Below are 27,847 nucleotides of genomic sequence, written 5' to 3'. Positions count from 1 at the left end.
GGATTCAGGAGATGTCGGAGCACAAACCCAGCCCGGCAGTGGGGGGGGCCGCCGGACCCCCATCTCCGTCCTCACTGCCCCCTCCCCGCCGGGCCGGGGGGGCCGGGGGGGCTCATTGCGATGCGCCTCATGCCCACCTGAGCCGGGCGCTGACAAATAGACATTTAAATGAGACAATTAGCGGGGCCGCGCGCTGACATTTCTAATGGATTAATGCGCCTCGCGCCTAATCCAGGCAAAATTCCCCCAATTCCGGGCCCGCGGCGCTGGCGGTGATGGACGAGCCCGCGGGGACCCCCGGGCCGGGGGGGCACCAGGGAGGGGGCGGGAGGGGACGGGAACGGGGATGGGCGTTTACACGTGTGTGTGTGTGTGTGTGACACGTGTGAGTGTGTGAGAGCATGTGTGTGACAGCACACTGGGGTGTGTGACACGTGTGTGTGTGTGTGTGTGCACATGTGTGTGACAGCACACTGGGGTGTGTGACATGTGTGAGTGTGTGTGTGTGCACATGTGTGTGACAGCACACTGGGGTGTGTGACACGTGTGAGTGTGTGTGTGCACATGTGTGTGTGTGTGCACGTGTGTGTGTGTGACACGTGTGAGTGTGTGTGACACGTGAGTGTGTGTGTACATGTGTGTGTGTGTGTGCACATGTGTGTGTGCACATGTGTGTGTGCACATGTGTGTGTGCACATGTGTGTGATGTGTGTGAGAGCACACAGATGTGTGTGTCTGTGTGGGTTGGGGGTCACATGTCCCCTCGTGTCGTGTCCCCACATGTCCCCCGCATGTCCCCTCCATGTCCTCCCCTATCTCCCACCGTGTTCCCCGTGCCGTGCCCCCCCCGTGCCCCCCCCGTGTCCCCGGTGTCCCCCCGTGCCCGGGCGGTGACAGATGCTCCAATTCCCAGCAAACTTCCCCCAAATCGATGCCCCCCCGTCGGTGGCCGTGGTCGATCAATGGCATCAATTACACCCAAAACGGTGCTGGGGAGGGAGGGGTTGGGGACCCCCTTAACCCCGCCCAGCGCCCCAAGACCCCCCCAGGGCTCCTCTGCACCCCCCAGGGGTGCCGGAGGGCTCCGAGAGCAGTTGAGGCCGCCGGGGGGGGTTCAGCCCCCCTCCTCCCCATCGACTCGAGGCAAATTTGACATTTTTAAATCCAGATATTTAAAGGGATCGATCGGGATGTCAGAGAGACCCCCCCGCACCGAGGGGGGGGGGAACACTGAGAGGTCTGGGGGCTGCCCAGGCTGCGGTGACCCCCCCCAATGGTGCTGGCGGGGGCTGGACCCCCCAAAATGGGCCGCGGGGGGGGGCTGGACCCCCCTGTTTGGGGCTGTCGGGGCCGGGGGGCAGCGGAGCGTGGGCGGGGGTCCCGCGGGAGCCGCTGTCAGGGAGGCAGCGAGGCGCGGGTGGGCAGCGGGGGGGGCCCGTCAGCCCTGACGGCAGCGAGACGGGGGGGCTACAGCGGCCCCCCGGCCACGGCAAAGGGGGGGCACCGGGGGGAGCTCCAGCTCTGCCGAAACCGGGGGGACAGCAGAGAGCAGGGGGGAGGTACCCCCAAAAAATGGGGGGGGGGCTGGGGAGGCTCGTTCGGGCAGCAGTGGGGGTGGGCTGGGCCCCCAAAAACCAGGGGCCTGGGGCCCACCCAGGCCCAGGGCAACAACAAAGGGGGTGTGATGGACCCCCAAACCTCAGGGCAGCAGCGGTGGGGGGACGACGCACACCCAAAACCCCCCAAACCGGGGGGTCTGGGGGTCCCCATTCAGGCAGCGGCGAGAGGAGGTGATAGACCCCCAAACCTCAGGGCAGTAGCGATTCGGGGGGGGGGGTGGCAGCCCCCCTGGACGCCCCTGAGAGGGGATTCGGGGGGGTGGTGAGAGGGGGGGGCTTCGGGAAGGGAATCTGGGGCTGTGGAGGTCTGGGGGGGCTCCAGGCTCCTGCAAGTCCCCCCCCGTGCGGTGCCCCCCCCACGGTGCCCTTTGCCCGGGGCAAAGTCTGGGGGTGACGTGGTGACAGCAGCGCAGGGACAGGTGGGGCGGGGGGGCCCGGGGGGGTTCACGGGGGGCTGGGGGGCTCGGGGTGGGTCAGTGGGACCGGGGGGGCCTCACAGGGTCCCGGGTGGGTTCAGGGGGTCCCGGGTGGGCTCACAGGGTGCTGGGTGGGCTCAGGGTGTCCTGGGTGGGCTCGGAGGGTCCGGGATGGGCTCAGGGGGTCCCAGGTGCACCAGCAGCTCCCTGAAGGTCCCTGACATGGGGGGGGACACCGGCATGACCGGGGGTCCCTGACCCTCACCCCCTACTCACAGCTCACCAGACGCCGGGGCTGCGCCAGGGACCCCCAGGACCGACCCCCCGAGCCCCCCCCCCCCCCCCATGGCCAAGAGCCTCGTGGTGGCCCTGGGGCTGTGGGCGCTCGGGGGGCTCCTGGGGCTGCACCACCTGTACCTGGGCCGCGACCGCCACGCCCTGCTCTGGATCCTCACCCTGGGGGGCTTCGGTGCTGGGTGGCTCTGGGACCTGTGGCACCTCCCGGGCTGGGTGGCGACCGCCAACGGCCCCCCCCGGCCCCCCCAAAGTGGGGCCGTGCCCACCCTTAGCCCCCCACGCGTGGCGGGGCAGCTGCTGGTGGGGGCGTATTTCGGGCTGGTGGCCGCGCTGGGGGTCCCCTGGGTGCCCCCCCCGCTGGCCGTGGCGCTGGGGGTGCTGCTGGTGGCCTCGGTGGGCGACCAAGGAACCAACCGCCCCCGCGTCCTGGTCGCCGCCTTCCTCTCCTCCCTCCTTTTCCAGGGCGGGCTGTTGCCCACCAGCCTGGCGACCACCGCGGTGGCCGCGTGGCACCGCCGGTTCGAACCCCCCCGGGACCCCCCGCCCCCGCTGTCGGCCCGGCTGTGCCACCTGGGGCTGGGGGTCGCGGCTTTCGGGGCCCCCCTGGCCTGGGGGGGGGTCAGCAGGGCCCTGGGGGTCGCGGGCACCGTCCTGACGCTGCCCCTCAGGGTGGGGGTCCTGCCCCTCCGCGCGGGGTGGGCGCTGCTCGAGGGGCTGGGGGTCGTCGGGGGGGCCCCCGAGGGGGGTCGGGGGGGCGCGGGGAGCGGAGCGAACGAGAGGAGGCGGCGGGCGCTGGAGGTGAGGGAGACACGGGGGGGGACGAGAGGGGTGGGGGGCTGGGGGGTCAGGGTGGAGGGGGATGGTGGGTTGGGGGGTCCGTGGCGTCCATGGGACAGGGGATACTCTGTTGGGGGGTCTTTGGGGCGGGGGATGTTGGGATGGGGGGCTGTGGGGGCTGTGGGGTGGGGGATGCTCTGCTGGGGGGTCCATGGGGCAGGGGATGATGTGCTGGGGGTCCGTGGGGTAGGAGGGGCTGCGATGGGGGTCTGTGGGGTAGGAGGGGCTGCGATGGGGGTCTGTGGGGTGGAGGGGGTGGGATGCGGGTCTGTGGGGTTGGGGATGCTGGGATGGGGGGCTGCGACATACGAGAGGCTGGGACGGGGGTTCCATGGGTGGGGGAAGCTGGGATGGGGGGTCCAAGTGGTTCGGCCGCTCCACACTCCGGGGGCCACACCCCCGCTTTGGGCTCCCCTGCCCTGTGCCTCCCGCAGGTCCTGGGGCTCCGCGGGGGCTGCTCGGCCGAGGACGTTCAGCGGAGCTACCGGGAGCTCGTCAAGCTCTGGCACCCCGACCACAACCGGCACCGCGCGCGGGAGGCCGAGCGGCGCTTCATCGAGCTGCAGGAGGCCTACGAAGAGCTGGCGGGGCCGCGGCGGGCGGCGGGGGGGGTGACACTGTGACAAACACGACACTCCTCTGTCCCCTCACCCCGGCCGTCCCTCGTTGTGTCGAGGCAGGGACTCGAACCCGCCATCTCCCGATCCCGGACCCCCTCCCTCCAGCGACCCCCCCCCATTCGGGCATTTCCGCCAGTTTCCGTCCACGTTCGGCGCCATTCGCCCCGCCCATTATGGGCGTGATCAAAAGATTCAGGAATCTGATTGGTTGTCTGTGGGGTTAGCCGTGCCCCTCTCGCGGGGGGCGGGGCTTAGCTGCGGAACGGCGGTGGAGGGCGGGACTAAAGGGGCCTCCCCGCGCTGTCATTGGCAGAGCTCTCCCCGCGGGGGCACGGTGATTGGCCGGCGGGGCGGGGGCCGCGCGCTGATTGGCTGTCGCGCGGAGGGGGCTCTGCCGGGCCGTGGCCCCCGCGCGGAGCGATCGCGGGAGGAGGAGAAGGGGGGGCAAAGAGAGAGACCCCCCGGGACCCCCCGGGACCCCCCGGTGAGTGCGGGACACCCCTCGGGACACCCCCCGGACACCTCCGGGATCGGCCCGGAGGGCGGGAGGAGGCGGGGGAGGCGCCGTTGGGGCCGGGCCGAGGGGTCTCGTGAGGGGTTGGGGGTGGGGGGCCGAGGGTCTCCTTGGGGGGGCTGAGGGGTCTCTTGATGAGTTGGGGGGTCTGAGGGGGTCAGAGGAGCCTTGTGAAGGTTTGGGGGGTCACAGGGGGCCTCGTGGGGGGTTGGGGGGTCCAGTCATAGGGGGGGTGAGGGGCCTTGTGAGGATTTGAGAAGGCTCTGAGGGTACTTATGGGGGTGGAGGGACCTTCTGGGAGGTCTGAGGGGCTTTGTGAGGGTTTGGGGGGCCTGAGGAGCTTTGCCAGCCCAAGGGGGTGACAGGAATTTTGGGGTTGTCAGATGGCTCCCAAATCCCCAGGGACTGGGGTTTTCCCTTCCTTTGGTCGTTATTCCCAACAGTTAACGTGGTGAAAATAGGCAAGAAATTATTATTACTATTATTATTATTATCGTCATCATCATCATCATCGTGTTCCCCCCAGAACCCCCCCGAAGTCCCTGGGATCAGCACAGATTCTCACCCTCCTCATCCACTCAGGGATTTCTCCATGGGACATCCAGGCAGCAGGATGTGGGGAGGCTTTTCCAGAGTCTGATTCCCACTTTTCCAGAGTTTAAATCCCACTTTTCCAGAGCCTTATTCCCACTTTTCCCTCCCCGTGGGTGCTGCTCCTGTCCCAGCCTGTTGTTGAGGGAGCCCCTTCAGGGAAGTTGTGGTTCATTCCCTGTGAAAACAGAGATTCCAGAGGGATGGAAGGGGAAACGTGGGATTTAATTCCACGTGGAGAATGGGGAAGATTCTAATTGGGATGTGGGAATTGTCCCTGAGGTGCTTTCTGGTGTGATTGTTCCCCCCTGGGGGTCCTGAGGGTGTGGTTTGAGGGGTCCCAGGAGCTTCAACTCCAGCTTGGGATGGGAGGAAAACTTGGAAAACCAGGAAGAACGGCCTGAAAATTCCCCAACAACTTCCTGAGGGCTCGACCTCAGTGTCCCACCAGATATTTTGGGATTTTGAGGGGTTTAGGACTATTTTTCCCTCATTCTGGGCTGTGTTTCCCACTGGATGCTCCCACGGGAAAGCTCTGGCTGCCACATCTTCCCTGGGAGGTTCTTCCTTGGATTCCATGATCCTGGGGATCTTTCCCAGCATAAAAATGGTTCTTTTGGAAGATGTTCAGGCTTCTTCCCCTCAGAAGTTGCAGGGGGAGGGTCTGGAGAGTTTGGGGTCTTTCCTTCCCCTCTTTCTTTCCCTTCTTTCTTTCCCTTCTTTCTTTCCCTCTTTCCCTTCTTTCCCTTTCCTTTTTTCCTTCTCCTTCTTTTCCCTTCCTTTTCCTTTCCTTTTCCCTCCTCCTTTTTTCCCTTCTCCCTTTTTCCCCCCTTTCCCCCTCCCCCTCCTTGTTCAGGAATATTTTACCCCCTGAACTCCACAGTTTTACCCCTTTGAAGCAGGAAAACGTGTCCCAGTTACCTCATAAAAGATGGATGGGGGATAATCCCTCATTCCCAGCCGTGCCTGGAATAATTCCGGACAATAAATGTGTGGATTTCCCTGGAATACAGACACCTCATTATCTCCCACCTTCCACTTCCCCCCCAGGCCCCAAGAGGGACATTAAGGAATTATTCCTTTTAAATCCTGAGATGGGGTTTGGTATTCCAGGAGCACCTTTGGGATAGGAAGAGCTGCTGGAATTGGCCTTTCCTTGTCTTTAAAAGGCTTCTGAAAACTGATTATCCTGATTTTTTTGGGGAAAAAACTGATTATCCAGACTTTTTGGGAGGGAAAAACCCTGCAATTCCAGGCAGGCTGGTGCTACTCCTTCTTTCCTTTGGGATAAAATCCCTGGATTGATGCATTTTGTGGCTGTTTTGGGGTAAAAATATTCACTTTTGGGTCAGAACCCACCAAGGAATGTGTGAAAAGAAGGGATAAAAAGGTTTATTTTGCTCTGCTTGAACTTCACATGTTTTGGGGGAGAAAAAAAATCCCAAAGTATAGGGTTTAAATTTCCTGGGAATTCAGCAGAATTTGGGATAAAACTGGAGCTGGGAGTTCTAAACAAAAAAACCTTCCCACCACAGCACAGGGATTTGGGCTGTTGGGGTGTTAAATCTTTATGTATTTTATTTAAATGTTATTTATATAATCTATAATATATTTTATATATTTATGTATTTTATTTCCTGCCCAGAATTCCCTTTTCCAAACCCTCATCCCAACCCTGGGTGTGTTTATTCCCCCCTTCCCACTTAATTCCTGTTCCTTGTCCTCCTTTAAACTGAATAAAACTCTTATTTTTTGGCTGTTCAGGTGGAATTTTTGGGGGATTTTTGAGCTTCCCCGGACACTTCACAGACAATTTGTGTCTTTTTTCAGCTTTTTGGGAGGACTTTGCAGTGGTTTTTTGTGAGAAATCCCTGGATTTTTAGTGTCTGATCCTATTTTTTAGTCAGGATTTAATTCCTTGTGCTCCACAGGGGGGTCAGGGCCCACCTGGGGCCTCCAGAGTGTTGGAAATTGGATTTTTATTGGAAAATAATTAGAAAATGCCAATTTCTGTGTACTCAGGGATGATCCCCAAGATGGAAATAACCTGGAATATGAGGCTCCATAATTCCAAAGCCAATTATCCACGTGATCCTTTCCAGGAGCGCAAAACACCCCCAAACCCCCCAATTTTTGTTTAATTCTTTCAAACACCAGTTCTTTTAGCCGAATCTCCCTGAGACTGATAAAAACCCAGACAAATTTCTCCCTGTTTCTCACTTTTCCACCCAAATTTTCCTTGAATAATCAGTCTGGATGGAGCAAAAACAGCTCTGGAATTGGGAATTTGGGAATTGAGGGGGTTTTTTGACTTGCTGGCTGAGAAATGTAACTGTTTTCCCTCTGCTGACAGTCTCCTGTAACAATCCTCTGCATTTCCATGGGATGTGGGGAAGTTTCCTGCAGGAATTTGGTCCTTCCAGCCAGATTTGGGTTGTTTTGCTCCACGGAAATTCCCTTAAAACAACAATATTTGATTGAAATCTGGATTTTTGGGGCAGTTTTGGGGCTTTCCTCTCTCTATATAACCTCCCCACCTCCTCTTTGCGTTAATTCCTGTTTTCCCACTGAATTCCCACTCGGATTTAGTGGTTTTTTCCAGCCCTTCACGTTGAAAATTCCCACTTAAAGCTAGGTTGGAATTCCCAGGGATCTGCCGGGTCCCAGGAGCTTCACCAGGTGAAATATTAATTAATATTAATTAATTATCAAGAATTAACCATTTTATCCCATTTTATCTATCCATGGGCTTTGACTCCCATTCCCAATATTCCGTTTTCTCCTCAAAATTCCCTTTTCCAAACCCTCATTTGTTCCACCCCCCTTAATTCCTGTTGATTTCCCTCCTTTAAACTGCACAACAAAACTCCATTTTTTGGCTGCTCAGGTGGGATTTTTGGGGGGATTTTTGACTTTTCTCAAAAAACTCCACAGACAACTCCTATTTTTTCCAGCTTTTTTGTGGCCTTGGAGGTGGTTTTGCCCCGATTTGCTCCCGGGATGTCCCTGCAGAGGCACTTTTTAAACATCCCTTTGTTCCGTGAATTCGAACCCGGGGAATTGAAACACTCCCAAGGTGCTCCAACCCCTCATTCCTGAGCATTCCCACCGATTTTGTTCCCAAAAATAAGATTAGAAAGGGGACTTTGGTCTTGGTTTTATTGAATTGCTGCATTTTAAGCCCGGCTCTGGGTTTAAAGCCCTTCCAAAGGGTTCTAATCCCGGGATCAGAGGTCGGGGCGGGAGCTCCAGCCTTTCCTAAGCTCCGGCTTTATCTGGAATCCCAAGGTTTTCCTGGCACAGCGTTTCCTGGTTCTGGCCACAGAGCAAAGCAGGGAAGTGAAACTGGGCTGGAATCCCTCGGATCCCCCGGAATTCCCAACTCCAGACTTGCTTTTTGGGGATGAAGGAGTTTTAACTGGGAAAAGCTGAAGGCAGGAGTTTAATCCCTTCTTTTTGGGACTCTTTCCAGGTAAAAAATTCCTTTTCCTGTTTGTTTTTTTTTTTGGTACAGAAAGGAGGGTTGATTTCATCTGGGATTTCAATCATTGGGATTCACTCCTTGGGAATAAGTTTGGGAGCTTGGAAGGAAAGTCCAGAGTGGAAAAGACTGGTTTTAAATCCAAACCCTGTCCCTGTTCCTGGAGAATTCCCAAGACTTGTGAATCCTTAAAAAAAATCCTGGGACCTGTAAATCCTTTAAAAAAATTCCTGGGACTTACCAATCCTTAAAAAAATTCCCTGGCACTTTTGAGTCCTTAAAAACAACCTTGATCCAGGGGTAAATTAATCCTGCAGCAAATTCCCTGTCAGGTCATTCCTGCCCCTTTTCCTGCCAGGGACAAACTCTCCCAATATCCCAAATATTTTGTGCCTCCAGATCCCTCTGTTTTCCAGAGGAAAATGAGAATTTTGGGATCTGTTTTCCATAGAAAATGGGAATTTTGGGAGCTTTCCCACTGCTCCATCCGGAGGTTTATCCCAGAGCCGGGTCTATTGTTCCCTCACCTTTGGATCCTGGTCTTTGTTTAACCCTTATCCTGCTTTTTTTTTTCCCCAAGGAAAATCCCCCCCCGGAATTCCCACCTCGGAGGGAGGGTTGTGCCCCTTGGAACAAGCAGGAAGAAGGGGTTAAATCCGGGGGTTTGGGTGTTGCTGGAGGGATTTTGCCTTTTCTGGGGGAGTCAATCCTGAAATCCAGGAGTTTGGGTTGTCCCTGGGTGGGATCTGGTCCCGAAATGTTGGGATTTGTGGCAGTTTTTATTGTTTTAGTTCCAATCTCCTCGATTTTTTCACTCACTGTCAGGGGTTTAAAGTGGCTTTAAATTCAAGGGTTGAACTGAAGCAAATCCAAAGAGATTTGGGGCTTTATGGATATTTTATGGATAATTTATAACAGAATAAAGTTCATATTACATAACATTTGTATTGAGTATAATTTATGTGTTTGTATTAAGCAAAAAGTATATTATACAAAATATAGATTATACTTAAAATCTATACAGCATAGAATGTACATTGTATAAAATTCATATAGAAAATATTTATATATAACATATAAATATGTAATATTTTATAAATATACAAAATAATGTTATAAATATATAAAATTTCCTTTAAATACTAATTATGTGCTATAAAATTTATAAGGTATAAAAATTATATGCTGTAAAATTCATAATAGAATAATTTCTGTGATATAAAATTATATTAGAAAAAGCTATATGAAATTACATATATTTGTAATATATGGAGGTTATTTTATATGGACTTTATTTTATATGCCATTTATGTTATAAAAATATAATATATAGAATTATTACATTTATGCTATAAACATTATAATGTATAACATTACATACAACTTATAGTATATTAAATTCTATAATATATAAATTAAAGTATAGAAACCATAGTGATTGTAGACAATATTTTATAGCATTATTTTTTATATTTCTAACATTTAATATCACTAATAACACATAAATTAAACCTATATAATAAATACAAATTTTTATCTAGTTTTAGCTGGTTTTTTTTCCTGCCTGGCTCTTTTATCCCTTTCAAATCCCAACTCCTTCAAACCCCTGGAAGCCCCTGGGAACACTTTGCCTCCCATCCCAGCAATTCCCTCCTTTCATCCCTTATTTTCCTTCCCTCTTTTCTCTTCCAGAAATTCCGCCTGGAGCTGGACAGACCCTCCCCCAGGAAGGAGCTGCTCCTCCTGTCCTTCATTCCCAGCAGCTCCAGGCCCCCGGACTGGGAATTTTCCTCCCCAGTCCCCAAAAGCGCTCGGAATTCCCGTCCTTCCTCCCCTTTCTGGGGCCAAATTTGGAGCTGGAAATGTCTAAAAAGCAGAACACGAAAGGTGAGACGTGACAGGATCAAACCTCCCGTTTTCCACCCGGCCCAGGGCCGGTGATTCCCAAGTTTTTTAATTGGGAAAAGGCCTCGCTCTCCCGCCGTTCCCCGGGGAGCTCCGGGGCCCTGTGACAGCTCCTTGTCAGCGGCTCGGTGACATCGGGACCTGCCGGGCTCGCTGACATTTTTAGGAGCATTTCAGCTCCCCACTCGGACAGCTGTGACTTCCAGGCTCTAATGGGAATATCTCAGCCTTTCCATGGGCAGCAGGAGTGAAAAGAGCAGGAAAAAAGGGCGACATTGAGGGAAAAATAACAGTTGGGAAGTGGCAGAGCTGGGCTTTGTGGGCTTTTTGGGATCCCAGTGGTGAAATCCCATTGCTGGGCCTGGATTTGGGGTGTGGTTTTATTCCTTGTGGATTAATTCTCCCCAAATTTGGTCGTGTTTTCCACAGAATTTGGGATTTGGGAACAGGATTCCTCCTTGGAGTGGCTCGTGGGAACCCCTTCCTAGGAGTCCAGTCAAGGAATGAGCCTGGATTTGGGGTGGGAAGGCTCAGGCCTTGGAAAAACACTTCCCTCTTGGAAAAGCACCTCCAGTGAACCCTCTCCAAGCCTTTTTTTCCTTGGATGTGGCACCAGAAGCAGGTTTTTTCCCTCCACACCCACCTTTCTGTGCCACCTCGGAGCTGATTCCAGGGGATTCTTTGTGTGGAATATTAATTCCAGAGGGTGTTTGTGTGTCAGGAGGTCACATTTTCTCTTTATTTGCACTGACTAATTAATAATTTAAGGCTCCTGAGTTGACAATTCCTGTCCTTTCCCTCCTGGAAGAGCTTTTGTTCTCCATAAAGTGGTTATTTCCAGAGGCTTTGTCACAGAAATGCCACCGACCTGAGGAGCCCTGAGCTGGATCCAGGCAATTAGTGCTGGAAATCGGGATATGGGATCGTTTGGGAGTGGTTTTCAGTGGTTGTGTTGGAGTGTGAGCCCTTGGAATCATTTAAGGAATCCTTAAAGGATTTTTAAGGAATGGAGTCGGTTCCGTCAGTGCTGAGGGAAAATCCCACCTGGGAAGGGAATTGGGGAGTCAAGGAGGGGAAAACCAAGGGGGAAGCTGAGGGAAAAGATGGGAAGTTGCGGGAAAACATTGGGAAGTTGTTATTTTGAGGGAATTCAGGCTCTGGCCAGAGGGAAAATCTGGCTTTTCCTGACATGGGGAAGGAGCTTTTCCTGACAGGTGGAAGAAGCTTTTCCCAACCCAGGGAAGGATCTTTTCCCAACCCAAGGAAGGATCTTTCCCTTCCCACAAAAATGCAAATTCCGAACTCCTGAGTCTCAGCGACCGCGTTTGAAATTCCGTCCCTTCCCGGGGAGCCCCAGTGCCAGCAGATCCCATTAAGGATTCCTGGGAGCACATCCAGGGCCGTATCCAGCGGGTTTGGGGTCGGCTCAGTGCATAATTTTTGCATGAGAAGTGTCTGAACTCCGGGAGGATTTGGGGCCGGAGCAAAGCAGCCGGAGAAGGGGCTTGGAAGGAGCTCCCTGCCCTGGGAATCCCAGCACTTCCAGCTGGGAATGGGCACTTGCCAGGGCTCAGGAGCCTCTTTAATGTCCTTGGTGATGATTTGGGATCAGTCTGGACAAGGGGATGGAGGGACCTTCAGGATGGCACCGAGTTGGGTGGGATGTGGGAAGGGACAGAGGGATGGGCCAGGCTGGATCCGTGGGATCCTGGAACTCTGGGATTCCTTCCCCAGGATCCTCAGTGGCTGCTCTGCCGTGAAAATTTTGGGGGAAAACATCGTTAATTCCCCCTGTTGAGGTGAGGTTGGAGCCCTTTGGAAGATGAAGGGCTGGAATGCTGGGGAGTGACGTGGGGGGGTGGGAATGTGGATCCAGCCGAGGGGCTCTGAGGGATTTATCCTCTCAGAATCCAGGGCTGACCTTTCCATCATTCCCAGGGCTCTGTCACTGTGTTTGGAGCTGTGGGGGAGGAAAAGCTCCGTCAATGTCTGGGAGTCAATGGGGCGTCTCCGCCCCACGTCCTGGTTATTTACAGGAGGGGAGGGGGTGAGCCAGCGGCTCTGGGATATCGGGAATGTCGCTGGGGAGGGAGCAGGGAGGGCAGGGACACAGCCAGGGACACCAGGGGGGCTCTGCAGGAGCACTGGGCTGTGGGATCCCCAAATCCTGGGGAGCTGCCAAGGAAAAGGGATCCAGGTGTGGTTCACTGGCACAGAAATGGGTGACCTGGGGGTTCAGGTCTCAGGAGGGAACAGGTGTCATGGAATTTCCGGAGAGTCCTGGAATTACTGAGGTTGAAAGAGCCCCCTCAGACAGTTGGATTTGGTGTCTCAGGGGGCTTTTCCAACCCTAATAATTCCAGCACCAAGAGGGTCATGGGATTTCCAGGGGGTTCATGGAATTAGCAAGTTTGGAAAAGCCCCCTCGAACAGTTGGATTTGGTGTCTGAGGGGACTTTTCCAGCCTTAATAATTCCATGACTCCCTGGAAAGGGGTGGTGGTGCCAAATGGGGTCATTCCAGACCTCGGGGTCCTGTTTTTATCCCCTCCAAGGCCCTTTCTGAGCCCTAAACCACCATATTTTATCCCAGAAAACCACAGCAACATCCCTTTTCCTTCTTAAAACCTGGAATTAGACCTGCCTGGCAGGAAATCCCCCCGGGAATGGCTGGGGATGTGCAGATTTATGTGACCTTTTGGATGTCAGTGATGGCTCGTCTCCGTTTATGGGTCTCTTGGAGCATCCAAACATTCCCTGGGAGCTCCTGGAACACAAACTGCTGGATCTTCATTCCCATTTATCAGTCTGGATGCCACTGGTGTCTCCAGGAGGAGGAAATTGGTATCCAAGGGCTGCTCCAGAGGCTCCTTAACTCTTTGTTGCTGGGATCAGGGGGAGGTTTAATGTGGGGATGAGGGGTGGGAATGGTCATTGTTCATCCCAGTCTCTGCTCTGGGGGATCCCAGGGAATGGCTGGAGCTGTGCCAGGGGAGGGTTTAGGCTGGATTTTGGGATAAATCCAACCCCCAGGGGGTGGTGGGGCCCTGGAATAGCTCCCCAGGGAAGGAGGAGGCTCCAAACCTGCCAGAGCTCAGGGAAAGGCTCTGAGAAGTTGGGATTTTGGGAATTAAGGAGGTTTTGGGATGTCCTGAGCAGGGCCTGGAGCTAGACTTTGATCCAGGATAGTATTCCATAATTCCAGAGGTCAGGGAGGGTGTGGACAACGTTCTCAGGTGCTGGGATTTTGGGATTAGTGGGATTTGGGAGGCCATATTCTCCTTGGCACAGTTATTTAGGACTTTCCTTTTCCCACAGATCCCTCGGGATTTATCTTTGATGTTCAGTCCAACACTGTGATGGCCCAGGGAGGGACCTTTGAGAACATGAAGGAAAAGGTAAAGGAGCCTTTGGAGTCTTTATTCCAGATAAATCACCTCCCAGGGCCCAAATTCCAGCCACTTTTCCATGTTTTTCCCCCCAGATCGGAGCTGTCCGAGCGATCGTTCCCAACAGGAGCAACAACGAGATCGTCCTGGTCCTGCAGCACTTTGACAACTGTGTGGACAAAACAGTCCAGGCCTTCATGGAAGGTGGGAATTCTGGGATTTGGGATGGAACTTGGGGTGTGGAAGGTTCATCCCGTGTTTGTGGACAGGAATTTGGTGCCCAAACCTGTGAAATGGCAGAGTCAAAGGGGAGATTTCGGGGATTTTTTTCCTCAGAAACTTGGATTTTTCCCCTGGAAAATGGGATTTTTCCCCCAAAAAGTGGGATTTTTCCCCTGTATCCCAAGGGAGCAACATCTCAACTGGGAATTCCCAAAGCCCAGCTCAAACCCCTCCTTTTATTCCATCAACCAGGAGATTTGAAACTTGGTTTTCCAGGTGTGGAAGCACCTCCAAGTGTCTGGGAAGGACCTGAAATGCTTCTTTTCCCACCTCTCATCCCTGTTTTCCTTTGCAGGGAATGCCAGTGAGGTGCTGAAGGAATGGACTGTGACAGGCAAAAAAAAGGTACCACTCCTTAAATATTCCCTAAAACCTTTGGAATTTGGGGGATCCAGTTGGGAATGGTGGGAAAGGGAATCCCACGGGGAGTTTGAGCTGCACCTTGTGGGGACCTGGCACAGAAATTCCCTGTTTTCCTGTGGGATTTCCATGAGATTTCCCATGAGATTCCTGTGGGATTTTTACGAGATTTCCCATGGGATTCCTGTGATTTTCCATGGCATTCCTGTGGGATTGTCCAGTGGGATTCCCATAAGATTTCCAATGAGATTCCCATGATTTCTCATGGGATTCCTGTGATTTCCCATGAGATTTCCTGTGGGATTCCAGTGGGATTTCCATGAGATTTCACAAGGCATGACACCTTCACACCTCATTAATCCCCCTGCATTCCCATATTGTGGGATAAATCCCTCCTCCTCTTCAAACCCATTTAACTCCCTTCCCTTCCAGCCAGAATTCCCTCCAGGAATCACAAATCCCCTCAGGAATCACAACTAACATATTTTTTCCCCCCCGCCGAAATTCCCAGAACAAAAAGAAGAAACCCAAACCCAAACTTCCCAGTGGCTCCAGCTCTGCCCTCCCAGCCCCTGGAAAACCAGTTCCTCCTGGAGAGGAGACCCCGGGAAACTGGGAGAAGGGGGGGATGAACGGATTCCACGTGAACGGCTGCGCCCAGGACACGGAATCCGTGGATTCCCTGAGCGAGGGCCTGGATGGGATGTCGATGGATGGCAGGGAAGTGGATGGTCAGTGCTGGAAAACCAGGAATGGGAATGGTGGGGAGGGGCTGAAGGGCATTTTGGGGCATTTTCCTTGGGTTTGGGTCCTAAATCCTGATTTTCTGGTGGGGTTTTTGAGGGATGTTTTTGGGTCCTAAATCCTAATTTTTCCAGGGATTTTTTCAGCACAGCCTTGATTTTCTGGTTTTTTTTCTGGGAGGTGTTTTCCTTGGTTTTGGGTCCCAAATCCTGGTTTTTGCTGGATTTTTTTGGCTCAGAGTTTGCCTTTCCCCAGCAGAGCCCGGCCTAAGGAATGGATTGTCTGGCCCTGACCCCCCAAGGCTCCCCATCCCCCCCCCCAGGGCTCTGCCCACCCCCCACTCCGACCCCCGGGAAGAGGCTCCGGTGTCACCCCCCGGCAGGAAAATGGGTAAGGACACAAAACCTTGGGAATGTGCAGGGATTGGAGGGTTTGGAGCCACTCCTGGAGGAGGAGAGGCCTTGGGAGCTGGGCTTGGTTAGGCCAGACTGGGAGGGGAACTCATCAGTCTAAAATATGTCAGATATCCGTAAAATATATGTCAAATATCCATAAAAATACAGGAAAAGCTGCTCAAGCCTTGGATAATTGAGGGAAAACCATAAAGCCATGGATTCATGGAATGGTCTGGGTTGGGAGGGGCACTGAAGGTGATCCAGTGCCACCCCCTGCCCTGGGCAGGGCCATCTCCTGTAGTCCAGGTCCTTCCTCCTCCTCCTCCCAGCACAGCAGGAATTCCAGCACTTTCTCTGGAGCAGGGACAGCTCATCCCTCCCCCCACGTCCCGTCACATCCCGGGGCTGTTCCTGAGAACCTGTGAAGGGTCAGGCCGGGGCTGTGACAACGAGTGACAACAAGTGACAGCCCTGGAGGGAGTTCCCCCCCCTTTTGGGGTGTTTTGTCCAAATCTGGGATGTGACAGTAACAGGGAGGGACAGGAGGGACCTGGAGACCCCCCGGTGACCGGGGAGGTTGTGCTGGGGGGGATCGGGGGCACAGTTCAGGGAATGGTGGAACAAGATCCGTAATTTCACTTGGCAGGAGCCAAACTCTGCCCCCGGGACCCGAAAGGACGGGTCCTGGCACCTCCTGGTGGGAGGATTTTCATCCCTTGGAGAGTCCAGACATTCAGTCCTGGAGAAGTCATGGATTTCCCATCCGTGGCAGTGTCCCAGGCCGGGTTGGAGCCACCTGGGATAGTGGGAGATGTCCCGGTGGAGGTGGAACTGGATGAGCTTTAAGGTCCCTCCCAACCCAAACCATTCCATAATTCCATGAAATTCCCTTCCCAGACAAACCGTTGATCTCCCTCGTGCTGGGCTCTGGAGCAGCCTGGGCTTTGCTCATCTCCAGCCCAAACCCAGCCCAGGGCTGCATTTGATCCCTGTTTTTGGAACATCCCTTCCCGTGCCCCTGGGAAGGATCCAGAGGCTGGAATTGCCTGTTCCCTCCTTCCCGTGCCCCTGGGAAGGATCCAGAGGCTGGAATTGCCTGTTCCCTCCTTCCCGTGCCCCTGGGAAGGATCCAGGGGTTGGAATTGCCTGTTCCCTCTTTCCTGTGCCCCTGGGAAGGATCCAGAGGCTGGAATTGCCTGTTCCCTCTTTCCTGTGTCCCTGGGAAGGATCCAGAGGCTGGAATTGCCTGTTCCCTCTTTCCTGTGTCCCTGGGAAGGATCCAGAGGCTGGAATTGCCTGTTCCCTCCGTTCCAGGGTCGAACATCGAGAAGTCTGTGAAGGACCTGCAGCGCTGCTCCGTGTCCCTGGCGCGGTACCGGGCCCTGCTCAAGGAGGAGATGGACACGTCCATCAGGAAGATGAAGCAGGTCTTTGCCGAGCTCCAGAGCAGGTGGGTGGGAATTTGGGGATGGATCCTGCTCCTGGGATGGCTGGAATTGGTTGTCCAGCGGGGTTGTGGCTGCACCACCCTCTGGGAGTGTCCCAGGATGGTGGGAGGTATCGCTGCCCATGGAGCTGGGTGGGCTTTGAGCTCCTTCTCAACCCACAACATTCCATGATTTTCCCTGAATTATTCCAGGCTTGAGCAGCTCTTCCTGTTTATTTGCCTGGGATCATGGAACAGTTTGGGTTGGAATCACCTTTAAAGGGCATTTTCCTTCCCTGGGGGCTCCAGGAGCTGAAGAGGGACAAACACAAGGGGTGAGGGGCTTCCATCTGGAAAAAGGGGAGATTTAGATGGAATTCTGGGATGAAATTCCTGCCTATGAGGCTGTGAGGGGCTGGGATGGATTTTCCAGAGGCTTTCCCATCCCTGGGAGTGTCCCAGGCCAGGCTGGATCCCCCGGGATAGTGGGAGGTGTCCCTGCCCACAGCAGGCGGTGGGACCCAAACCATTCCATGAATCCATGACTAAAACCAGCCAGGTTTGTGCCTTGGTTTGCCCTCTGAGCCGAGCTGGAAGGAGAAATTTTGGGATGTGGAAGGAGAAGTTTTGGGATCTTGTCCCTGGAGGAACAAACATTCCCATTTGAAACCCTTAAATTAGGCTTGACTTTGATGTCACCAGGGAGGTCTAAAAACTCATCAAAACCCTTGTTTTCCCATTTTAATCCAGGCTTAAACTGTGCCCTCTGTGTGTAATTAGTGCTGGGGTTTAATTGGGGCTGGGTTTGTGCTGGGGATGATGTTTGGAGCAGCTGATTGAACCCAGCCCTGAGAAACTGCACAAATATTGGTTTTGGGGGAAGAAAATATCCATAAAACAAGAAAATATCCATAAACCCCTGCCCTGGGTTGACAAGGAGCTGAAATCCTGCTCCCACATCCTGGGATTTCAGCAGCTCTTGGTGTCAAAAGCTGTTTGTGTCAAAAACCTGACAGTTTTAAATTACTAAAACCAAGAATTTAAAACCTTTTAGCCAGTTTTGCCTGCTCATTGTGGCCTTGTCCTTGTGCTCCTGCAACATTCCCACTGGAAAATGCTTCCCTGAAGGAAGTGGTTTTTTTTCCAGGCTTAAAATCAGCTTAAAATCAGTTAAAAATGGGAATCAATGAGTCTGGAATTTCCCTGAGGGTTTGGGTCAAAGGTGCCCAGGGGGTTCTGGGGTCTCTGGGCTGAGCCTGGAGAACTCCCAGAGGGAATTTCAGCCTTTTCCCAGCTATATTGTCTTTATTATATAATTATATATATATACATATTATTATATATAATACACAGAATATATTATAATTATAATTTTGATAATATATCTTATAATTACCTACAATGTATTATTATCTATTTTATATAACATTAACTATATTATTATCAAAATTCTATATTATTAGAGTGGGGGTTTAAGGATTTTTTAACCTCTCCACACAAATTCCACGTGTAAAAACCTTCTTCCAGGTCTGGAAAACATCCTTTCCTTGGATTAATCCTGGTACTAATTCCTGGTTAACAGGGATTAATCCTGGTCTCAATTCCTGGCTAACAGAGAATAATCCTGGGAACAGGATGAGGCAGGCCCTGAGACTGTTCCTGCATTATAATTAATCATTAATTAAGGAATATTTAATTAACCCACATTCCCACCCTTCTCCAGATCCGGGAATTCCGGATGCTCACACAGAGATGGGCAGGAGGGAAAGGGAACCTGTGGGAGGGGAAGATCCAGGTGTGAACACTCTGGGAATGGCCTGAAATGGCTGGGAATTCATTAATTAAGGCTGGGAATGGCCTGAAATGGCTGAAAATTCATTAATTAAGGCTGGGAATGGCTTGGAATGGCTGGGAATTAATCAAATAAGGCCACATTCCCCCTTTCTCCCCCAGCTCCTGGAATTCCTGCCCTTTCCAGGGGACACTGATGCCCTTTGGGTGCTGCACATCCAGGTGTGGCCACTCTGGGAATTCCTGGGAGCAGGGAGAAGCCTCATTCCCGTGGCTCTGCCCCTTCCCTGCCCTGGAAAAAGGCAGGAGGAGGGAGCCATAAATCACCAGAAGCAGCCAAATGTCAGAGCTGCTGTTCCAGGGAATTGTGGAGATTGATCCCCCTCCCTCCCAGGGAAGGGGGGGTTGGTATTTCAGTGCCTCAGACAGGGACTAAATTAAACATTCTACCCATTTTCCAACATTTTTCCCTCAAAAAAGGCGAGGGATGAAGGGCTGACCCCGCTGTCCCCCGGTGGCTCCGAGGGGGGAACAGGGACAGGAGGGTTTGGGCTTTTGTAGTTGGGAATGAAAAGGGAAATGAGCCCAATTAAAGGGCTGGATTTGAATTCCTGACTCACCTGGAGCAGTGGGAACCAGGAACGGGGGCAGAGGGGCCCAGGGTCTGTCTGGGAGCCAGTTCCTGCACAAAGCCAGACTGGGGGGACTGGGATTCCTTTAGGGTTTGTTGGCACCTGGGGGAATGGGTGGGAAAGGCTCTGGAGTGGGAGCAGAGGGATGTGGAGATCTGGGAGGCTCTGGGGCACCCGAGAGGGTTCTGCCTTCCCTGGGGGCTGTTCCTCACCTGAGAGAGCTCCTGCTCATCCCCGGGGATTCGGGGTCACTTGGGTGGGCTCGGGGTGACCTGAGGGGGCTCTTGGTCACCTAAAGGGGCTCTGGGGCACCTGAGAGGGTTCTGCCTCCCCTGGGGGGCCTTTGGGTGACCTGAGGGGGCTCCAGGACACCCGAGGGGTCTCTGTCCCCCCCCTGGGCTGACTCTGGCCCAGGTTCAGTGCTGCTGTTCTGGGGGGATTTCAGTCTCCTGAGGCCCTGGGGCTGTGCCCTGCTCAGGTGTCCCGTGTGTGTCCCCCATGTGTCCCCTGTGTGTCCCCAAGGGCCTCAGGCACGGCAGAATCCACGTGCTGGGCCCTGCAGGGCTCCAGGTGAGCTCCAGGTGCCCCGTGGGGCTCCCAGTTCCTGCTCCCCAGTCCATCCTCCTGTCCCCAACTCTCTGCTCCCAGTTCCTGTTCCCCAATTTCTCCTGCTCCCCAATTCCTCCCGCCCCCAGTTCCTCCCTGTCCCCCCTCTCCCCTCCCCATTCCAGCCCAATCCGGGGCTCTCCGGGCACTTCCCGCGGTTCCAGCTCCACCTGCCGGTCTGTCCCGGCTGGATCCTCCTCCCGGAGCCTTTCCCTGCCCTCTCCAGCACTAAATCCCTTCCCTTTTCCCTGTTTTCCGCAGCCTCATGGACCGAGAAGTGGCTTTGCTGGCCGAGATGGACAAAGTGAAGGCAGAAGCAAGTAAGGGGCTGTTCTTGGAGGGGTTTTCCCAGGATTTCCTTCCTGTTCCCATCATTCCCAAACACCTCAGGACTCCATCATGGCTGTTACAAAACCTCCCCAGAGGGTGGGAATTCCCGAAATCCTGACATTCCTGAGGATGGAAACAGCTTTTCTGCTCACCTTTAAGGTCCCTCCCACCCCAAACCATTCCATAAAATTCCATGAAATTCCCTTCAGGGTTTATCCTACATCCCATCTTTCGGGATAGGGGGGCTGATGGGATTTCCCCGACAGAATGGGGACAAATCTAATGGAAAAGACCCAGTTCCAGAGGTGACAAAGGGACAGAGCTGCTCCCAACGTCCCTCCTGGAGCTTTCTCCTCTGGTTTGGTGCCTGTTTGGAGCTGGAATTACCCCAGGGAGGGGCCTGGGGGGTTGGGGGGGTGGTTTTTCCCTGATCCAGGGCTGTTTTCCCAGTGGAGATCCTGGTGGGGAGGCAGAGGAGGGCGGAGGCCCTGCGGAAACTCACGGACGGGGCCGCGCGGATGTCGGAGGAGCAGCTGCTGGAGCTCAGGGCTGACATCAAGGTGGGCCCCGGGGGCACCTGGGGGGGGCACCTTGAATTCCAAACACTTTGGATTCCAAACAGAATTTAAAGTGGTTTTGTAAAATCCTGATTTCACCCAACACCTGGGGAAAGTTCCACATTCCCTGAATTCCCTGAAACCCCTCCTGTCCTGGGCTGAACCAGGAGGGTCTCCCCCTTCCACCACAGAACTGGGAGGATCTCCCTGTTCCCTGCTCCCCTTCCCAGCCCAAATCCCCCCTTTTCCCCCACTCTTGGCAGCACTTTGTGAGCGAGCGCAAGTACGACGAGGAGCTGGGCAGGGCCGGCAGGTTCACCTGCGACCTGGAGGGGCTCAAGAGGAGCATCACCTGCTTCGGCCAAGGTGGGCTGGGGGCTCCTGGGGTCACTCACCTGAGCCCCTCCACCTGCTCCCAGAGCATCCTGGCCAGTATCCCAGTGATCCCAGCCCCTCTGACCCCTCCCCTGCTGTCTCTGTTCCAGTGTCCCACCCCAAGACCAGCTATTCCAGCCGCTCCCGCTGCAGCTCCGGCCCCCCCGGGGCCCCCCCGGGCCCCCCCAGTGCCTCCCCCACCCCCAGCACGGCCGGGAAAGCCCCGGGACCCCCCGAGGGGGCTCTGGGGGACACGGGGGGGGGACGGCCCCGACCCCCCCGAGAGGTGGGTCTGGAGAGGGTGTGGGGGGGTCTGGGGGGCTCTGGGGGTTCCCTGGATGGATCGGCCCTATGGATTGGGGATTCGGGGGGGGGGTGTTTGAGGGGGGTCCAGGTTCTCACCCCCTCTCATTCCCAGCCTTCCCAGATTCTCAGGTGTTCCCAGGGTGGGATTTGGGGGTCCAGGGGAGGGGGTTGGGAGGTTCCCAGATTCCCAGGACTTGGGGTTCCAGGGGAGGGGGTTTTGGGGGGGTCCCTGTTCTCAACTCCCTCCATTCCCAGCCTTCCCAGCGGATCCGGAGGGCGGAAGGAGGACCCCGAGCCCCGACCCCGCGGCACAACGGCCCCCCCGAGCCCCCCAACAGCGGGACCCGGCCCGGCCCCCGCAACCCTCCGACCCCGGGCCCCCCCCCAGCCCCCCGGGGGGGGCTCCCCCCACGGAGACCCCGCAAGAGCCACCCCAAGGGAGCGAATTCCTGAGGAAAACTCTGGGATCCTGACAGGGGTCCCAGCCACGTTTACAATTCCCGTTCTGTGCCATTTCCCCTCCTTTTTACCCCTTTCTCCCCCCCATCCTGGTCTGTTCCGTGTTGTCCCATCGGGATTTGGGGGCTCAGGACCCCCCCAGTGCTGCCATCGCCCCCCCCCTTCTCCTTCTTCTCCATCCCAAAAATCCCTCGCGCTGGAAGCGAGGAGGAGCGGGGGGGAGGAGGGGCCTCTGACCCCCCCAGGATCTGGAATGTTCTCCTCTGGGAACTGGGGAGTCCCCTCTGTCTCCCCCAAATCTGGGATGTCCCCTGAGGCCCTCTGGGATCTGAGGTGTCCCCTCTGTGTCCCCCCAGGATCTGGAATGTTCCCTGTGGGATCTGGGGTGTCCCCTCTGACCTCTCTGTGTGCGCTGGGATTGGGGGGGTCCCCTCAGCTGCACATTTCAGCTTTTTCCCTGGATTTTCTTTGGGGAATTTCTTTCATTCCCATCCCAGTTCCTGCCTCTCCCCCCCCCAAAATCCCCTTCACAGCAACACCCAGGAGCAAATCCCAGACATTCCTGGGAACAAGGACAGTAAATCCAAATGGGGGAGGGCTGGGGGGGGGGGGTCCCCAACTTTTCTGCCCCCCTCCTTTTTTCCATGGTTTTTTTCCAAGTTTGATTTTTTTTGTTGTTTTTTTTCCTTCTCTTTAATTAATTACAACTTCAGAACAAATCAATGAAATGTTGAGCTTTAAAAATTTTTTTTTGGGAGGGGAGAGGAATTCAGGGATGGGGGTTGGGAGGGTTGTCTGTCTGTGTCCCCCCCCAGCTCACCTGGGCCAGGTAAAGGGGGAGGGGCACCCCAATATCTTTGAGGGGGGTCCCAGTTGGCTCTTGGGGTGCCCCAAGCAGCCCCTCCCCAGGGGTAGCGATGACTTTATTGGAAGCAGTTTGGGATGGGGGGGTGCTGGGGGGTCCCAAGCCCCCCCAGTGCCAAACTGGGACCCCAATCCCCCCTCACCCCCCTCACTGCTGGGCCAGCTTGGCCGCCTCGGCCTTGATGAGGGCGATGAGGTCCTGGTTGATGAGGAAGACGAAGCGCAGGCTGGCGATCTGGGGGGACAAAGCGGGGCTTGCTGGGACCCCTGGGACACCCCGGGACCCCCAGGACCCCCCAGGACTCCCCGGCCCCACCTCGACCACAGAGTTGTTGTTGAGCTTCCACTTGTTGCCCCCCAGGACGGGGCGGCCGTCGATGTAAATGGGGCGCCGGCCCTCGTTGGCGATGAAGAAGTCGCCGTTGTTCTTCAGCTTGATCACCCCTAGGGAATTCCAGGGATTCAGGGGAGCCGGGGGGTCCAAGGGGATCCAGGTGGGGATGGGGGGGCAGGAGGGGGCCGGGAATGGCCCCCAAAGAAGAGCCCGACCCCCAAGAGAGAAGAACAGGAACCTCCTCTGGTGGGGGGTTTCTGTCAAGGGGGGTCCCTGATTCTGGGGGGGTCCTTGGGGCTGAAGGGGGGCCCCAGGGTTGGGGGTCCGGGGGGGGGCAGGAGGGGGCTGCAAATGGCCCCCAAAGCCTGAGCAGAGGAACCTCCCCCTCATGAGGGGCCCCACGTTTGGGGGGGGGGGGGGTTGACCTTGGTGACACCTGGCAGGTAAACCCTGTTAGGAGAGGGGGGGATGCAGCCCCCTGACCCCCGCAGAGCCCCCCAAACTCCCCCAAAGCCCCCCCAGCCCCACCTTGTTTGCGGGAGATCTTCCAGGCCGGGCCCTCCAGCGCCAGGTCCACGTCGATCTGGTTGTCCTTGGTGGCCCTGCCCAGGGTGATCTTTGGGGGGAGATTTGGGGGGGTTTGAGGGGTCCCCGGGAGGATTTTGGGGGGTGGGGGCTTGGGGTTGATTTTGGGGTGTTTTACCTCTCGGGAGCGCATCAGGTACCGCACCATCCGCCCCCGCAGCACCGCCAGGGTCTGGCTGTCGAAATCTGGGGAGCTCATCCCTGGAATGGGGGGACAGTGGGGGTCAAGGGGGGACACACAGACACAGAGGGAGGGACAGAGGGACACTGGGAGTTAGTGGGACACAGAGACACCAGGGACACAGAGGGACATGGGGGGAACAGAGGGACAGCGGGAGACAGACAGACAGACAGCCCACCTGTGATGGAATCCACCAGCACCTGCCACTTGTGCAGCTCCTGCTCCAGCTGCCGGATCTCCCGTTTCTGCCGCCGATCCGCCACCGTCAGCTCTGGAGGGGGGGCAAAGGGGGTCCTGGGGGGGCCGGGGGGTACCTGACCCCTCCCCAGGGGTCCTGGGGGTTTAGGGGGGTTCAGGAGGGTGGGGGACACTCACCATGCTCCAGCACCTCGTCCCGCACATCCCTGCCCAGGAGAAGGGGGGTTGGGATGGTGAGGCCACCCCCCAGGACCCCAGCCCCCCCAAAAATATCACTGGGGCTCCCTGGGACACCCTGAACTCCCCAGAGGGGGCCCTGTCCCCCTCCCAGCCCCCCCCAAACAGCCTCCAGCCCCCTCAACTCTCCCTCAGTCCCCCCAAACCCTCCCTTGAGCTCCCTGTGCCCCCCAAAACCCTCGAGCTCCCAACACCTCCAGCCCTCCCAAACTCTCCCTTGAGCCCCCCCAAACCTCACCTGACCTCCCTGCCCCCACAAAAACCCTTCCCTTCATCTCCAGTCCCTCCCTTGACCTCCTACTTCCCCCCACTCCCCCAAAGCCCCCCCAAACCTCCCCAAGCCCCCCCACCTGAGTTTCCCGTCATCCACCATCTCCTCGGCGTCCGAGAAGTTCAGCACTTGGTCCCCCTTGGGCAGGGGCTGCACTGGGGGGTGGGAGGGGGGGGGTGAGGGGCTGGTGACCCCCCAGGCCCCCCCAGTGCCCCCCAGGCCCCCCCTCACCTGTCTGGTCCTGCAGCAGGTGGTACTGGCGCAGGAGCTGCCAGTGCAGCTGCAGGGCCTTGGGGGTCCTTGAAGGGTAAAACACCTCGGGGTGTCGGAGCAGCAGGTCCTGGAAGGTCTCCAGGGAGGGCTGGGGGGCCTGGGGAGGACAGGGGACATGAGGGGGATGTGAGGGGACACTTTGAGACGCAAGGGGAAACATGGAAACCCAAGGGGACATGGAGGGATGTGAGGGGGGACACAACAGGAGGGGCCAGGAGGGGACACAAAGGGACACTTGGGGACACTTGGGAACCCCCCCACTGTGCCCAATCCCACCCTGATGAGCAGCTGGGGGGTCAGGGGACATCTGGGGACTCTTTGGGGCCGTTTGGGGCCACTCACCGAGGGGACCCTGGTGAGCAGCTGCTCCTCAGCTTTGCTGAACAGGACCTTGCTCTGCACGGCAGCCACGGCCTCGGGGTGCAGCGAGCGCATGGCCTGGCAGGCCAGTCTGGGGGACCCGGGGGTGAGACCCCCAGGGACCCCCAGCATGGGGGAGACCCCCCAGAGACCCCCAAGGACAGCCCAGATATGAGACCCCGCCAAGGACAGGTGAGACCCCAAAGGATGACCCAGACCCCCAGGGAGGGCTGAGACGCTCCTCAGGGACACCTGAAACCACCCCCTGGGGACATCCCAGGTCCTCTGGGGACACCTGAGACCCCCCAGAGCCCCCCAAGACCCCCGGTTCCCCCTCACACAGACCCCTGGATCCCTCCTAAGCCCCCCGAGCCCCCTCACTTGCAGATGATGGGGCTGTAGAGCAGCATCCCTGGATGTCCCTTAGGGAGCAAGGACCCCCAGCTCCCCCCATAGACCCCTGGATCCCCCCCGAGCCCCCCGAGCCCCCTCACTTGCAGATGACGGGGTCGTAGAGCAGCGCGTACCAGCGCTCCTGGATCTCCCTCAGGGTGAAGCGGCAGCTGAACTTCACCCCCAGGTGAACCGAGGTGAGGTCGTTGGTCTGGGAACACCCCCAGGTCAGAGGAGGGGTCTGTGGGGTCTCCCCAAACCCCCCCGGGTGAGGGGGGTCCCTGAGCCCCCCAGCCCACCTGCAGCACGGCGTTGATGAGCAGCAGGTCGTCGGCGGGTTTCCAGCGGCCCAGGTCCCGCGGCACCGCCGGGCTCTGTTTGCTCTTCTTGAGCCTCTTGGGCAGCCCGGGGGGGGGCCCGGGGGCCGCGGGGGGGGGCACTGCCCTCGACACCTTGGGGGGAGGGACAGGTTTAGAGAGGTCTCTGGGGGTCCCTAGGCTGCTGGGATGTCCCCAATGGCTTCTGGATGTCCCCAACAGCCATGGGGGGGTCCCAGGCCTGGGGTCATGGGGGGACACCACCCTCAACATCTGCGGGGGGCTCTGGGGGCTCCCAATGGCTCCTGAATGAACCTGGATGTCCCCAGTGACCCCGGGACGGCCTCAAGACCACCTGCCCTGGGACTCCCCCACTGGTCCCAGGGTGTCCCCAATGTCCCCGTGCTGCCCCCAGTCCCCACCCAGCCCTGACCTTCCTCCTGTCCCCCGGGGGGGGGTCGGGACCAGGCCGAGGGGGGGGCTCCGGGCCCCCCTTGGCGCGGCTCGAGGACTTGGCCAGGCTGCTCTCGACCAGCTCGTCGTCAAACTTCTTCCTCTTGATGAACCTGCCGGGGGGGCACGGGGAGGAACAGACATGGCACCAGACCCCCCTGTGCCCCACACCCTGCCTGGGGCCCCCCGTGCCCCCCCACGTCCGCCACCCCCTACCACATCACCCCCAGTGTCCCCTCGTTGCGGCTCATTCTCAGCTCCCCTCGACCCCTCCCAAGACCCTCCCAGACCCCCCAAGACCCCCAAAACCCCCAAAGCCCCCCATACCTGGAGGAGCTGCAGCGTTTGGGGACAGTCCCCAGGGGACCCCTCCAGCCCCCCCTCGTTGTGGCTCATTCTCAGCGCCTCCGACCCCCACCAAGGCTCCCCCAGCCCCCCCGTCCCCCGTACCTGGAGGAGCTGCGGCGTTTGGGGACAGTCCCCGGGGGGGGGGCCGGGCCCCTTTTGGTCCCCCCCAGGGACTCCTCGTCCTCCGAGCGACTCGTGGCCATGGGGGGTCCTGGGGGGGTTCCTGGGGGTCTCTGGGGGGGTCACAGCAGGTGGGAGTGTCACCCAGTGCCCCCCCCAGGGCTGTCACACTCCGGGGGGGTGGATTCGGGAGGAATTTGGGGGACAGTGAGGATTGGGGAGGGGGCAATGAGGACATGGGGGGGTCCTGTCACACCTCCGGGGGGCGGACTGGGGGTGTGGGGGCCATGAGGAGACACGGGGGGTGACAACGGGGGGGGGACGAAAAGGGCACAACCTGTCGGCGCGGGGGGGACTCGGCCCGGGCCTCATGCCCCTCCCGCCGTCCCCCAGCCCCGTGTCCCCCCCAGAACCCCTCACGGACCTCCCCAACCCCCCCGGACCCCCCACTCCCCCCAGGCCTCACCAGCCCCGGCATCCCCGGGCCGCCATGGCCGCTTCCCTCCCGGAAGCCCGTGACGTCACCGAAGCCGCGGAGGCCGCCGCCATGTGAAAGGTTCCTCCTTTGCCCTCGCGGGGTGACGCCATCTTGACTAAGGGCAGGGCCGCGGCCCCGCGTTCTGAGCCGGAGCTGAGGGCGGGCCGAGAGCGGCCGGACCCCACTCACGAGGGTGGGAACGGGACGTGCCCGCTTGTCCCGGCAGATACAGCTTGTTCCGGCCGTTGAAGCGGCCGTTCCCATCATAGTGGCACCACCGCCACACTTATCATGGCGGGTGCCCTCACCCATCACGGGGTCCTGGAACTTCCCGATCGATCCGATCAAATTTATTCGATCTAGTTAATAAAACTGTGTAGTTTGGCTGCTGGAATATCCACTAGCTCTTGGGTCTGAGCCGGGAGCCACATGAGCCCCCAGTGAGCCAGGGGCCAATTTAAGGGCCATTTTTAGGGGTTCCTACAGCCCCCGCTGAGCCAGGGG

The 27,847-nt window shown here is 57.0% G+C and overlaps 3 protein-coding genes across 8 annotated transcripts; 2 read left to right on the top strand and 1 right to left on the bottom strand.

Annotated features, from left to right (window-relative positions):
* Positions 1-1,994: 1,994 nt before the first annotated feature.
* Positions 1,995-3,993, top strand: DNAJC22 (DnaJ heat shock protein family (Hsp40) member C22). Of its 2 annotated transcripts, XM_032713504.1 has the most exons (3): positions 1,995-2,038; positions 2,314-3,130; positions 3,604-3,993. In XM_032713504.1, the coding sequence occupies exons 2-3, from the start codon at positions 2,381-2,383 to the stop codon at positions 3,790-3,792; spliced, it is 939 nt and encodes a 312-aa protein (XP_032569395.1). In that variant the 5' UTR covers positions 1,995-2,038; positions 2,314-2,380; the 3' UTR covers positions 3,793-3,993. The 2 variants fall into 2 exon arrangements, with proteins under 2 accessions (XP_032569395.1, XP_032569394.1); XM_032713503.1 differs by lacking the exon at positions 1,995-2,038 and having other exon boundaries at positions 2,045-3,130.
* A 117-nt stretch (positions 3,994-4,110) lies between these two features.
* Positions 4,111-22,663, top strand: SPATS2 (spermatogenesis associated serine rich 2). 4 transcript variants are annotated; one of them, XM_032713498.1, is made up of 14 exons: positions 4,111-4,273; positions 8,183-8,366; positions 10,068-10,262; positions 13,598-13,677; positions 13,764-13,872; positions 14,246-14,295; positions 14,822-15,041; positions 15,310-15,444; positions 16,764-16,899; positions 20,166-20,224; positions 20,685-20,794; positions 21,055-21,157; positions 21,277-21,452; positions 21,728-22,663. In XM_032713498.1, the coding sequence occupies exons 3-14, from the start codon at positions 10,238-10,240 to the stop codon at positions 21,923-21,925; spliced, it is 1,401 nt and encodes a 466-aa protein (XP_032569389.1). In that variant the 5' UTR covers positions 4,111-4,273; positions 8,183-8,366; positions 10,068-10,237; the 3' UTR covers positions 21,926-22,663. The 4 variants fall into 4 exon arrangements, with proteins under 4 accessions (XP_032569389.1, XP_032569390.1, XP_032569388.1 ...); XM_032713499.1 differs by lacking the exon at positions 8,183-8,366 and having other exon boundaries at positions 15,313-15,444; XM_032713497.1 differs by lacking the exon at positions 8,183-8,366.
* Positions 22,599-27,585, bottom strand: MCRS1 (microspherule protein 1). Of its 2 annotated transcripts, XM_032713501.1 has the most exons (14): positions 27,332-27,585; positions 26,848-26,978; positions 26,378-26,510; positions 25,927-26,079; positions 25,729-25,838; positions 25,217-25,325; positions 24,833-24,971; positions 24,681-24,756; positions 24,271-24,299; positions 24,074-24,166; positions 23,833-23,915; positions 23,658-23,745; positions 23,112-23,239; positions 22,599-23,030 (listed from the first exon to the last, which is right to left on the bottom strand). In XM_032713501.1, the coding sequence occupies exons 1-14, from the start codon at positions 27,341-27,343 to the stop codon at positions 22,944-22,946; spliced, it is 1,371 nt and encodes a 456-aa protein (XP_032569392.1). In that variant the 5' UTR covers positions 27,344-27,585; the 3' UTR covers positions 22,599-22,943. The 2 variants fall into 2 exon arrangements, with proteins under 2 accessions (XP_032569392.1, XP_032569393.1); XM_032713502.1 differs by lacking the exons at positions 25,927-26,079; positions 26,378-26,510; positions 26,848-26,978; positions 27,332-27,585 and having other exon boundaries at positions 25,762-25,827.
* Between the last annotated feature and the right edge of the window lie 262 nt (positions 27,586-27,847).

Source organism: Chiroxiphia lanceolata, chromosome 30, assembly GCF_009829145.1.
Source record: "Chiroxiphia lanceolata isolate bChiLan1 chromosome 30, bChiLan1.pri, whole genome shotgun sequence".
In the NCBI taxonomy this organism is placed as follows: Eukaryota; Metazoa; Chordata; class Aves; order Passeriformes; family Pipridae; genus Chiroxiphia; species Chiroxiphia lanceolata.
This window is presented reverse-complemented; position numbering and strand designations above follow the sequence as displayed.